The sequence below is a fragment of the Toxoplasma gondii genome, chromosome X (genome assembly GCF_000006565.2).
Source record: "Toxoplasma gondii ME49 chromosome X, whole genome shotgun sequence".
Taxonomy (NCBI): Eukaryota; Apicomplexa; class Conoidasida; order Eucoccidiorida; family Sarcocystidae; genus Toxoplasma; species Toxoplasma gondii.
The window spans coordinates 351,194-364,055 of NC_031478.1; the positions used below are offsets into that span (position 1 = coordinate 351,194).

At 55.2% G+C, this 12,862-nt stretch overlaps 1 protein-coding gene across 1 annotated transcript; it reads left to right on the plus strand.

Annotated features, from left to right (window-relative positions):
- Nucleotides 1-520: 520 nt before the first annotated feature.
- Nucleotides 521-12,858, plus strand: TGME49_228390 (hypothetical protein). The gene is made up of 8 exons (XM_018780207.1): nt 521-585; nt 2,006-5,141; nt 5,541-7,746; nt 7,988-9,029; nt 9,646-10,102; nt 10,353-10,420; nt 10,813-10,902; nt 11,033-12,858. The coding sequence occupies exons 2-8, from the start codon at nt 2,172-2,174 to the stop codon at nt 11,160-11,162; spliced, it is 6,963 nt and encodes a 2,320-aa protein (XP_018636102.1). The 5' UTR covers nt 521-585; nt 2,006-2,171; the 3' UTR covers nt 11,163-12,858.
- Nucleotides 12,859-12,862: the final 4 nt, after the last annotated feature.

The window sequence follows — 12,862 nt, forward strand, 5'->3', positions numbered from 1 at the left end:
TATCGCAGTATGATCGGGAACCAACGCGTCGGGATTTGGTGACGTCTTGGACGTTTGATAGTGAGGACGAGGCCGGGGAGGCGGGATGTGGGAGAGGCGAGCTTCTTCGTTGCTCCGAACCCCAGAGGGAGACTTGCAAGATTCGCTGGCGGGCCTCAGATATTCCGCGAGACTCTCAGCGTGACGGAGAACGGCGCAGGGGCGCCTGGCACTGCTGAGGCAGGTTGTGGCGCCTCGACCTACTCCGGGCCTGCCTTCGTGCAGCGTCCGTACCCGCAGCAGAATTCTGAGGGAGGCACTCGTCAGGTGTGTGGCAAATACAGTGTGACGACGCGAATGACGCGCTGCCAACAGAAACGCATCCGTCCGTCTCCGTCATCCGAGACAGGCATTTTGTATGATCGGCGTGGAGTTGCGGTGCACGGCATCTCGACATCTTCCCGGATTCAGGAAGAGATTCTTAGGCGTCTGGTGGTCATGCACGAAGAGGAAGAAGGACAAACAAAGCACGTGGGAAGCTGCCCGACACTCAAGATGCTCAGCGACGTCGTCCCGTACATCTTCGGAGACAGTGCTCGCATTGGAGTAAGTCACCAAAAATCAGAACATGCTGCAGTGGTGACGGCGCGGCGAGCCTCGAGTCAGTTCAGGGGTAGCTGCGCCTTGTCGCGGCTCTCCCATACATCGAAAGGTGGTAAAAATGTCGCACGTCTTTTCTGAGGTGATGGCTACCAGCCGATAATATGACCAAGGCTTCCTGTCTGCCGAGGTACTCGAGTCTAGCGTTGTTGGGAAAGACACTGCAGGCTTTGGGCACCAGGAGGCAAACGGACGCGTCCCTGCTTAGTCAAGGCTTCACTGGGTCCCGGTGGTTGCGGAGTTGACGAGGCCGTTCCGGTGGACTGGGTCCCGGTGGTTGCGGAGTTGACGAGGCCGTTCCGGTGGACTGGGAACCTAGACCTCGGCGTTTACACACACACGTTCGTGGTCGTATTCACTCACGACAATCTATCCTGTTTCTGATGTTTTCACAGCTTTTCCACAGACTTGAAGTTTGCTGGCACGCAGCGCCGTGCGTGCCAATGGTTCTTCCACGGCGATCGCTCTTGGGTGGACCGGCAAGTTTGTGTCCACCTTTCGACCTCTCCACCGTCTCCTTTACCAGCGCTTCAATGCCTAAACGAGTCGACGTCTTTGGGCGAAATGCAGGATCAGGCGGACCGTGTTCCGCTGTTCCCTCTGTCTCACAGTCGGTTACGCCATCTTTCCCTTCCGGCGTAGAACGCCTTGCCGTGAATCAGGGGAGCTGTCAAATGGGAAGTGTCAAGAACATCCATCCAGGTCCTGGCAATGAAATTCAGTCTTCGGCGGGTGAAGGCGCTTCCTGCGTCGCCAATGTAAGGGGCCGGCTGCAGGACCCCCAGACGTGCACTCCGAGCGTTTCCTGGATGTCGGCCTTAATCGAGCTCATGAACGCTACTGGAGTTTTGCAGCACCCCGTTCAGAATGCTGCCCTCTGGTAAACAGATCACGCATGAAGCTTTCACGAAGCCAGTTTCAGGATTCGTGACCCCGGGATGACTCACATGCAGACAGTCGCGAGTTTTTTCTGTGAAACCGAATAGACAGAGCAGCCCGTGTCTCCAGGCACGACATATTCGGCATCCTCTCAAATTCTTCAGTAGAGGAGCAAACCTTGTGGCGTATGTTGCCATGGCAGAGTGCTTTTTGTCAGCAGTTTTGTGCGCTCAAGTAATTATGTCCCGCTGTCGCCATTCGTGGAGAAGAGACAGTCTGTAGTCGACCAGCAGCACTCGTAGCATTCTGTTTCGATGGGGTCGGAATAGAGCTGAGACCATCGATTTGGAGAAAAGTTTGTTTTGTAGAGTTGGCGAGAATAGGGGCAGGTGCAACACGGCTTTGTTGTAACCTTTGCTGCTTCCCTGCAGAATTCTGATTGATGAGGTCGTTTTCCCGGGTTGTTCTCGCTTATTTGTGCGCTCAGGGACTGGCAGCTGATTTCGCGTCTTCTTCTCGGTCCCTTGGTCTCTCATCTTCGCTTCCTGGTTGCCTTCTCCTCAGATCTTACCCGGATCTTCGAGATCTTCCTTCAACAAATCCTCACTTTTTTTCTGCCTTCGTCATGCGGCTTCTCGTGCCTACCGTGGGATATGGACAACCTCCACTTTTTGCTAATAGCGAACGCTCTGGTGTCCGTCCTTCTCATCGTTCCGCACAACGTTCTCAGTCTCTCGCTCCCCCCACCCGAGTCTCTGTGGACGCTGCAGGCCCGTCGACACAATAGGCCTTTCTTTCAAAAGACGCAATCTGCTCACGGGGCTGAAGCTAACCAACGTTGCCGGTCGGTCTTGCCGCGCAACGCATGCGCAGCTGGCGACAAAGGCTTAAACGTGGTGGGGCAGCAGGTAGAGAAGGAAACGACGCATGCCGGCCAGCATCGGTCAGGACGCCGGATGTCCTTCTCAGTGGGTTCGGTCAAGCGAGGAGACTCCACCACCAAGCCGCCTGTTGGTCTCCGCTCAGAGTCTCAGTGTGATTCAAAGGGGTTGCCAGGAGATGTGTCTACTAAATTCAACCAAGAATCTTCGGCTGGCGCAGGGAAGAGAGGGTCACCTGATGAAGAGACTGGTGCAGGGCTTTGTGGCCGACGAGCTCTGCTGATGGAAATTGCAGGACTGTTGCTGCAGGAACTCCTCCTGCCTCCTCACGTCAGTCCCGCGTCGGTGTGTCGGTGCGCCTCCTCCGTGTGCCCGTCGCTTTCCACTCCGCCCGTGACCCAGGTTCCTCAGGACCGTCCGAATATGACACGAAGCTCCCCAGGCTGTCGATCGCCCCCAGATACCTTCCCCCAGACAGCTGTGGAAGGACAGGAACAAATCCGGACTCCCCCGATCGCACGCTTGAGTTCACCAACTCCCGCTGCACCTGGGCGGAATCCAGCGAGGCAAAGAGTCGCCGGTGAAAACCTGCGTTCGAGCGAAAGATACACACATCCTCAGGCGCAACAGACTGGTGCAGTGGCCAGACCTGCTGACCCCACAGAAAGGCTGCCCCCTCGTGTGCAAGGCGGATCACCGGAGGTGCTCAGACGTAAAGTATCAAGCATTATGCGGTCGGAGAAACCGACTGGGGCACACAGCGGCCCTGCGACTGATTCACACATGAATACCAAGCCACATGTGCGGTTAGTACTGCCCACGACTTCTGCCCTCAAGGCTCACGAAAGACATCGAGCCGCTGCAGTTACTCGCGAAGTACCCGGTGAGTCGCGGGTGGCATCTTGCCCAGTTCAATCAGAACCAAACCCGGCGTACGAGCCTCATGGTGGTGGTGCCGCATGCCCTTTGGAAGGCGAAGAAGTTCAGATAGCAGCGCGTCATTCAACGGCTGTGTCTCAGTCGGAACAGATTTGTGCGTCTGACGGGGGCCGCCTGCCGATCCTTCAACAAACATGCGGCATTGAGACACGCAGCCAGAGTGTTGAGGGAAACCATCGACACAGCCCAGACTCTCACAGAGGCGCGCAGAACCTGAGGGGCGAGGTGGGCGGGAGCACGATGAGATGTCCACCGACACTACCCCCTCAGAACGCTCCCTTTGGGCAGACCCTGTCGCTCGCTGCTGCCGCTGAGACAGCCATCGTGCGACTGCGAGGCAAGCGCGTAGTGTACCATGTCCGCATGCGGACATCTGAGCAGCTTCCTGCAGAACTGGGGAGGCCGAGGAGGTGCTGTCTGTCGCCCAGCACAGGAGCTCAAGTCTGGGGGAGCCACTCAAGAGCGTCAGGAAGCCGCGGGCAAGACACGCTGGGCGGACTGGCTGGATCTTCTGCTTATGGCTCGTGTCAGGTCTCCCGAGCCAATCACGGCTTTTCTGGGACGGAGGCGGCGCCCTCGGCTTCTCTTCGAAACGAACAGCTGCGACTCGCAGCAGTGCTGCCTCGAGTCCTGGCAGATCACCATACTCTACGGACGTTGTCGGCGCAGTACGGAGCGATTGTGGGTACGTTTTCGGCCTCGCTGGAGGGCGTGATTCAGCTGTCGAAGGCAGGAATCTTTACGCTGCTCATCCAGCTGATTGATCAAGGTGCGGAGAAAGACACACTGGTCGGTCATTTTTTCCCTCATCTCTGCTTAGATTTTGTTCCGGCGCGCCGCGTGGCCAGCCGAATTCTAAGTCGCGGATCTCTCTTTCTCAGACTTCGGTGTCTCGCTTACTGGCAGCGGCAAATTCTCGATGATGATACTCCAACAGACGTCGCTGTTTCAGTAACGGGCCACCAGGCTGAGCTCGGCGGAAGCCTCGAGAGTCGCCCAATCGCGACAGAAATATTCAGGGACAAATCGCTAAACGCAGGAACTGAACGACACCGGGATGGCACCAAAGATTGGTGCTGCCCTGGGAGAACGACGGCAAGGAGCGAGAGCGAAGTTTCGCAGTCTTGGCATTCAGTTTGCGAATCGGACGATGCGTCAGCGCCCTCGAGCGGAGGCAGCAACGTCGGCTTGTTTGCAAAGACGCCGCGGTGGGCCTGGCAGCTTCAGGAGGTGATTCTCAAGTGTCTGGGTCCGAACCAGCCAGCCCTTCTTCGCAGCGAAGCGATTCGAATCGTAACGATTGTGTGCCGCCGGAAGACTCGGCGCGCTGTGAGAATCATTCTGAACCTCATGGAGACCGGAATGGTGTCCACTGAAAGCTGGCCTCGAGTCCTCCAGCTTCAACTGCTGCGAGCAGACGAGGGCGTCCGAAGAGGAGAGCGCGACGGCTGGCTCTACAACCTCTTGAATGAGTACTTGGCAGTGGCGCATGGCGATGGTGTCGAAACTCCACAAAAGTGGGAAGGCGCAAGCCCAGGACAGATGCAAACGGAGAGAGAAGAAAACTCGAAGGATGGGCTGCAGCACTGGCCGACTCACAGGCAGGACTCCCGGGCGCGGCTTTACACGCAAGACGCGATGCGCAAGGAAGAAAGAGACGCAGACTCAGAGGCAGGAATAGACCCTACCGGATGTGAGAAGATCGAGTTCCGGAGTTCCAAATATTCGCCTGTCGCGTTGCGGGACCAAACACCTCTGAAGCGCTTCGTCTACGTTCGGCTCGTGGAGCACCTCATGGCAAAGGTGAGTCCCCTGAAACAGGACACGAGGGATTGTTGCTTGACAGGGAACGTTTCGGGTATACTAGCACAGCGGCCGTTCGTTTGTACATATTTTGGCGCATCGGAAAAAAGGCGCTAGCGAGAAGGGGGAATATTGGAAAGTCGAAGAAACCGTCCGCGAGGTGAGAGACAAGGGGTTCGATAACCCCGAGGATCTTGCGTAGCATGATGCAGAGCGCTTGTTTTCGACAAATCTTCGAGACGCCGAAAGTAAACGTGTATGTGAAAAACGCTGGCACTCGTCGATTGCCACGCGAATTTTCTCACCGAACACTAACGGCGTAGGCTGTTGATTCGGAACAGCTGCTGTTGTAGGAGAAGCTTCTCTCTCGTACATTGTTTGTGCCGTGTTCTGCTTTAGGTTTTCAAGTTGCCGGAGATCTGGGAGACCCGCGTGCTCGGATCAAAAGTCGTTGATCTGGACCTCTATTCCCCCGGAGCGTCCTCGGCGGGTGCTCACCGTCCGCCCTACTCTGTAGGACTGGGTCCCCGTGGTGGCGCGGTGGCGACTGCCTTTGGGGGCTATCCGGACGCTTGGAGCAGGAGGCGCACAAGTTTGAGAATGAAACCTGCGCCACCTCAGTTCCCACTTTTCCAGGCAGAAGTGGACCCCGGAGTCGTTGAGAAGCTGGTGCACGTCCCAGGGTCGATATTTCCGTCGAGTACCAGTACCACAACTGGAAAGGAAGCCACCCGCCCCCCCGTGTCTTGGATTTTCCATCTACTCCAGCGCGAAGAGGCTGCTGGGAGCTCTGTGAAGCCGGCGCGCGGGCTCACTCTATATCAGGAAGCGAGTGAGGCTAGCGCGAGCTGCTCGTCTTCACACACCCAGTCAGTCGTCGAGGCAGCGTTCGCTCAACTGGATGCAAACATTGTCGTCCCGGGCCTTGCCGCGGCGATCACGTTTAGAAGAGGCAAAATGAGCAAGGGCGGCGCCGGCCGAGGATTCACTTGGATGTCGTTCGTGCCTGCTCAGCTGCAGGTGCAGTTGGTGGCCATCTTGGAGTCGAGGAGCATGGCTGCGCAACTTTCTCGGACCGGCGGAAGTGTCGCAAACGGGGAGAAGAATTCTGGCGAGAGCCTCAGGCAGGAATGTAGAGATAATGAGGACCTAGGTCGAAGGCGAGGCGAGGACTCTGAGGACGAGGACGCAGCTGTGAGAGTGGCGGCTATCATTCGTGAAAAAGGAGTCCGGATTGCTCTCGAGGAAGGTCTTGTCAGTGAGGAGGCGATCAACGCGAGAATGTGGATAGTCGAACAGTTCTCTTTAGATGCCATGGTTTTCGCAGATTCCGTCTCAGCCGCTCAGCGGAACGCAATGAGGTACGTTTGCACGTCGTCTTCGTCTGCTCGCTCTTCCGTTTCCTCTGCGCTGTCGTCTCGTTCTTCTCGCTCTGGTTCCTCCTCGTTGACGCCTTGGCGGGAACAGGATGCAAAGTTTTTCAGCGTTAAAGATGACCGCACCAACCCCTCGGTAGGACTGCCTTTCGCCGAAACTTCCGCGGACGAGATGTCGGATAGGTGGTCCCGGACAGGAGTCGACGACCCTGCGACAGTCGTGGCAGAGAGTCCGCCCCTTTTTGCGAGACTCGAGCAACGACGAGGGCGGGCGTCGGCTCTGGACGGCCTTGTCGACTTATCGGATCTAGACGAGTCGTACTCTTTGGTGAGCTTAGGCAACCACGAGCACCGCGTTCCTGTGCGCAAACTCCTAGTCCCTCGTCGCCTTCTTAGTGACGTGGCGAACCGAACTGGAGACAAACGGTTTCTTATGGAGGGGAGAGCCTCCCGGAGGAGATCTTCGAACACGAAGGAAGACGATGACTCTGTGAATGGGGAGGTGCTGTCTCCTTTCCTCGACGTTGCTTTGCGAGTTCGCGTGAACGCGGGTGGCACCTATGCCGACAGGACAGGTCGCTTTCAACGGGATGCGGAGAAGGCAGCTTGGGAGTACCTGTCGCGAACGGAGCAAATGGTGTCTATCTGGGAGCAAATGAAGAGCAGTGGAACGCACGCGGCCGCTGGCAGAGGCAGCCAGGCCCCGTTGTCGGGCGAATCCTCTGTCCAGCAGAGTGGCCTCAGAAAGGTCGACGAGGAGACCATTCCTGCTTCATCGAGTGAGCCGGAAGCCGGACACACTCCAAGGGATGTAACGAGCCAAAGAGGGAAGGACAACGAGGCGTGTGGACCAAGAGCAATGTGGAATTCGATTGGGCCTCGCTGTCTGACATTTAACATGGAATCCTTCCTGCCTCCAGAGGATGAGGCACGTCGGGGCCTAGACAGTCATCCAGAGAGGGCAGCTTCCCCACCACAGGAACCGTCGACGCTCGGACCTGTGGTGCTATGTTCTGGAAATTTCCGTTGGGTTTTTTGCATGCACCGACAGCCGGGACAAGGCAGACGTGATTTCGCCGATTTCAATACCTTCCTGCGACGCTGGGAGCAAGAGCAATACATGGTGCATCTTGTGCGACTAAACGGTCACATTGTCGTGCCGCGAGCCAGGCGTGTTGCTGCGGCGCCGCCACCATCCATCATTTCTTACCTCGCCCTAACCCCCTCAGGTAGGTGGACCCTGTGAAGGCGGCGATCGTGGTACCGTTTTTCCTCTGGATTGACACCCAGGCTAGCTCGCGAGACTCATCGTGTTTCGTTTTCCTGTCGCATTGCTTCACCCGAGACAGGTGTTTTAGGACCCCTATATATCCTGAGTCTCTGTCCTTGTGGCTGTGGACTGGATCTTGCGGAATTCGATCTGAAGCCAGTCCATCGATGTGATTTTTGAGGTGCCTCTCGCTCCGTCAGGTTGCCGCGTCCTGCTGAACCATCCGACTTTCCTGCCCTACTTGGAGTCCGTGCTTCGTCGGCCGAACCGCGTCAAGTCCTCAGAGGTCTGCGCCGCGATCTGGTCCGTCTGTCAGATGGCCTCGACGTCTCTGGGAAACGAGTACCTCCTCGAGTACGAAAGGCAAAAGGAGAGGCGCCGCAGACGTGCCAAAGCGTACGCCGCATCCAAGAAGGGGAGTGATGGAGAAGGAAGCATGAAGGGCGGCGCCCAAGCCGGTCCCTGTCCTCACCATGGGTCAGGCAAGGAGAGAAGCGTGGAGAGAATCGACTCTGCTGACAGCTGCGGATTTGAGACCCGAAATGCGGGGTTGGCAGCTCCTCGGCCCCACCGCAAAATGAGCTTGGAATACGGAAGCGCCGTGTCACCCGCAAAATCGACTCGCGTTCTGGAGACATCAGAACGAAATGGTGGAGAGCAAAGTGTGTCTGGTTCTCTAAGCGATCCCGGGGGCGAGAATGAGGTGCTGATGTCCGTTAACGGCGAGGCGAAACGCGGAGACAGCCGCAGCCTGAAATCGGGTAATTTCTCGAGCACCTGTCACAGGATTTCAAGGCTGCTGAGAAACAGAGATGAGGCGGAGTGTAACGTGAGCACCAGCGCATTGCTACGACTGGTGATGCGAATCGCACGACGAAACAGTCCGCCCTGCGTCCGCAGCACATGTCTCCATGCGCTGTCTCTTGTCCAGGTGTGCGAGCCCGCGGAGAATGCCGCAGCGGCTACTCACTGGGATCTCGCAGCCAGAGGCCCTGTGCAGGAACGCCTGTTTGAGTATCTGGCTGGAATAGCAACGGGATCCGAAGCAGACACAACTGATACGGAAGACGAGTGCAGGGATTCGGACAGAGCAGGCAGACCGCCCGAAGAAGAAAAGCAACGCCCTTCGAACCTCGGTTTCAGACCTTCCGTGAACCGTGGTGTCGAAGGTGGAGCTGCGTGTAGCTCTAGGAAGGAGGGAAATGCGGCAGATGTGCACGACAGTTGGATCTCCTTGGGACAGTAAGTTCAACCCCCGACTCGACTGCAGAGCTGAGGCTTGTCGTTCCCGGAAGTCGAAAGGAAAGGAACATGCAGACACTGACCGCGACGTCTGGAACATCTGTACTTCGTGAATGCGCTTGCTGCAAAAGGAACTTCTCCCCGAATCGGGTGTCCGTCTCCTGACGCTTATGAGGCTGCGCCAGAAAACGGCCTCATCGGAGACTCTGTCTCTCTACAAATGATCGGCGAATCAGAACTGTATAACTCAAATCGAATAATCAGAGACATTACAGTACCTAGGATACTGAATAGGACTCCAGTTATGAGATACAGACAACCAAGTTCTGTATGATTGCGGTACACCTCCACTGCACTGGACTGCTTTAGAAAGCTAAAAGTGTTGGATTTCAATATGCTACCGGTATTCATGTTTGCTAGGAAGATGTAGTCATTAGCAGTGGGGGTTTAGTAAAAGCATAGAACCAACCGGGTGCCTGTTGCTTCCTTGTACTAGGACAGGGTTTGCTTTGGGTGGAACATGAGATGGGCACTCTTCGGAAGCCCGCGCGTCGACCTTTCATCCTTCATTTTCTGCTCAACGCTGCGTTTCGGATGTGACTTTTGCCCTTCTCAGGTTGGTTTGGGCTCCTCCGTTTAACCCTCCTGTACCTCCCGATGGTCGCGACTTTTCTTCGCTGTTCTCCATGGAGAAGGCGAAAGGCGGGAACCCAGGCAGCAATCATCCGATGAGTGGACGGACGCCGAGGAATTCGATGAGCGCTGCCAGGACCCCGCGCAAGCGAAGCAAGCAGGATAGCTTCCAGAGGCTTGAGGAGGGTCAGCAAAGAGAAGTGTGCCTCCGTGATTTCACAGCCGAAGCAAGCAGCCGTTCCGTTTCTTCGTCCTTCCACGAAGACAGCATGCAAGACGGTTTTCCCTCAACAAGCACGTCGTTTGATGTGCCGTACACGGACGGTCTTCCGAGGGAGACTCGCGCGCGAAACGAGAATATGGCCTCGAGCCTCCCGGACGATTCCTGTCGGCCGTCGTATGCGTGCTTCGGCAGTCAGCATTGGACTATCTTAGACATGGTGAGAGGGAAAGTCTCGAAGCGTTTCTTAAAAAGACAGAAATTGATAAGGCGCTCTCGGCAACGAGAAACTATCCCTCATGTGCGGTCTGTCAGAGCCTTTGTAGAAAAGTGTTTGCGGTACTAGCCGACGCACTGTACCTCGTGGATACTGATATGAGTTGGTGCCGCTCTAAGCAGAAGACTGAAAGTCGATCTGGATGTATGTTGCAATAACATAACGCTGTCACTCTCTTGTGTTGTGCGTCCAGATTTCCAAACTGCCGAACTCAGTTGCCGTCCGCATCAGCGGTTTGACCTCGCAGCTTCAGTCTGTCAAGTGAGTGACGGTGATAGCGACGCAGATTTCTCAGTGGACAAGAAAGCTGCCACACAGTCCAACGAGAACGATTCACGGTGCCTCTCTGTGGAAGGAAATATGCAGCGAACGAGTAGTGCTTTTACCAAACACTAGTCTTCAGAAATTTAGCATGGTCGCTGAAGTACACACAGCATAAACGAGTCCCGCTTGTGTGCAAGGTTCGCTGTGGTCAGGCGATGCAAGGTTGCGAATTCCGAGTGAAAATGCTTCCGGTCCAGGCTCATGCTTAGTAGCGACGGTTACGACACTCCAACTCGCCTTTCAATAACCCTGGCGTCAACGAGGGATGCACATTCATCCTCCAATGACTGCTTGTGTCGTCGGCGCTGTTTTGTTAACTCTGTCAACAGACACAGGAACCCCTCGCTTTTTCTATCGGTTGAGCTTTGGTGGCGCGTCGAGCAATTGATGTGTCTTTACTGCTTCTCCGCTCACCTAAGGTAAGCAATTCTTCTGTGGGAATTAAGCATGCCCAAGGCTGAAATCTACGGTGTCACATGGCAGAGTCGGTGGTGTTTATTGAGATGCCCCTCTACAGTCGGTACGTTTGTTGTCTGTCTTTGCTTGTAGGCGTCTCGTTGCTTCACTTTTCAGTGAAACACTGAACGACCCCGCCGCTTTGTCGTATCTTGACGCGTTGTCAGAACATTTGTCACGGCTGCAGGGAAATGACTACCATGATATGGACGGTAGTGGCTGAGAATCAAAGCGGATTTTTTTTTCGTGTTGACTTGCATCGTTCCTGGTTTCCCATGACAGGGACACCAGCAAAGACCCTCCACGCTGAGGTCTTTCCCAAGCAACTAAATTCTTATGGTTATGCGCAGCGGTATGTCACCTGCATCCTTCATTCCCTTACGAGAAAGACGAGTCATTTGTACCGACAGGCCCTGTAGCGAAGCGGGCACGAGACACTTAGATGGACGTTTGTGTCGCGTTTGCGATTCCTTCCAACGTGTACGTGCTCTGAGCTACTCTGTGGTTTTTTTTCATTCAGTGACTAGCATTAATGGTGCCAGACTCGCTGACTCTGTGCAGCGGGTAGCCGTAAACGTTTCGCAAGTGTAGATTCGCTGGTGGTACCTTCCATTGAACATGTCTCCGGTGTGTCGTAAGTCGCTGTGTAGGAGAAGTGTATCAGCATTTTTTTATCACGAGTTTAGCTGCTGAGAGTGGTCGTTCTGTATCATGTGGGAGAGGCCCTGCTGAGGGGAGAGGGGAATTATGGTGAAAAAGTCGTCGCCAAATTGGCGGCTTCGGGGGTGGCGACAGACTTTTTTCTTTTGCAAGTCGGCATACTGGCACAGGGAGAAACACTGAGAACATACGGTATTGCTTCACGCAAGCCACCAGGAACAAATTAAAAGAATCTTCACCTGAAGCAAGGCCGAACACTGCAGCTGAAAGCTGCTTGTAATTTCATTTCGTGTGGTGGGGCAGCCTCGATATGGCATGATCTCGGCACGATCACTCATGTTTCAGATACTAGGAGCCGCTCTTGAAGCGTGTATGACAAATATTGCAAATCCCAGACAGGAGCACACCTTTGCCGCGACATTCCTGTTACATATTCCTCCAAGTTGCTAGTTCAATAATGAACGATCTGTGCCCCTCTTAGATGGCATGTTCGCAGTAGTTGCTCCTACTCGTTCGCCTATTTCTCGTCGTTGCAACTCTAGGATGTGCTTTCCCACACCTTCACCTATTTTTTCCGACCCTTCATGATGCAGTCAAACCTCTCTTGACGCCAACATCTCTATATACATGTTTGTGCATCGGGGACGAGCGGGTGTAGCCTCGGAGGTGCGGAGTTGGGGTGTCCGTTCCATAAAGTTCAAGTGCAGTTGTAGCTTTTGCGAAGACCTTTTCGTACTCTAATTTGTGACATAAGACTATGTCAAATCAGCTGTCGCCACTTGACTCACTTCATGCATGGTAACGGGGGGCATGCGAGGAAGAAAACTACTTCGACGCTGGACAGAAGACTACAGGAGGAAGAATTCCGGCGCTTCGTCATGCCGTTTCGAAACACCGGGTACGGTTTTGTAGGCTTCGTCAACGAGGCGGACAGTAAGATAATGTGGGAGGGTTCTGAGTCAGCACCAGCTTTGAGCGCTCAAGTGTGGAACATAGATTGGTTGCCCTGTCGAGGAGGGGCGCGGCGAGAACACCGTTTTGAGCGCTGGCATGCTGCCGGAAGTTCAGACTTCTTCAGTTTCCCCTGCTTCAACAGAAACAAAGGGGGAATCCAAAAGGCTGAGGCCGGTTGCTCCGCTCTCCGTCCTGACCGGGGCAAATTCGCGACGCCTCTTTCACCCACAATTCATCGAAACTGCTCCATTGTTGAGGGATTTTCTTGGGCTGGACGAATTCTGAACCTCTCTGAACTATACGTGTACC

Excerpts from the sequence above, each read along its gene's own strand:
- TGME49_228390 (XM_018780207.1), top strand. The coding sequence starts at position 2,172 with ATGGACAACCTCCACTTTTTGCTAATAGCGAACGCTCTGGTGTCCGTC. Across the intron at positions 9,030-9,645 it reads AGTTGGATCTCCTTGGGACA|GTTGGTTTGGGCTCCTCCGT; the intron begins GTAAGTTCAACC and ends TGCCCTTCTCAG. Across the intron at positions 10,421-10,812 it reads TCGCAGCTTCAGTCTGTCAA|ACACAGGAACCCCTCGCTTT; the intron begins GTGAGTGACGGT and ends CTCTGTCAACAG.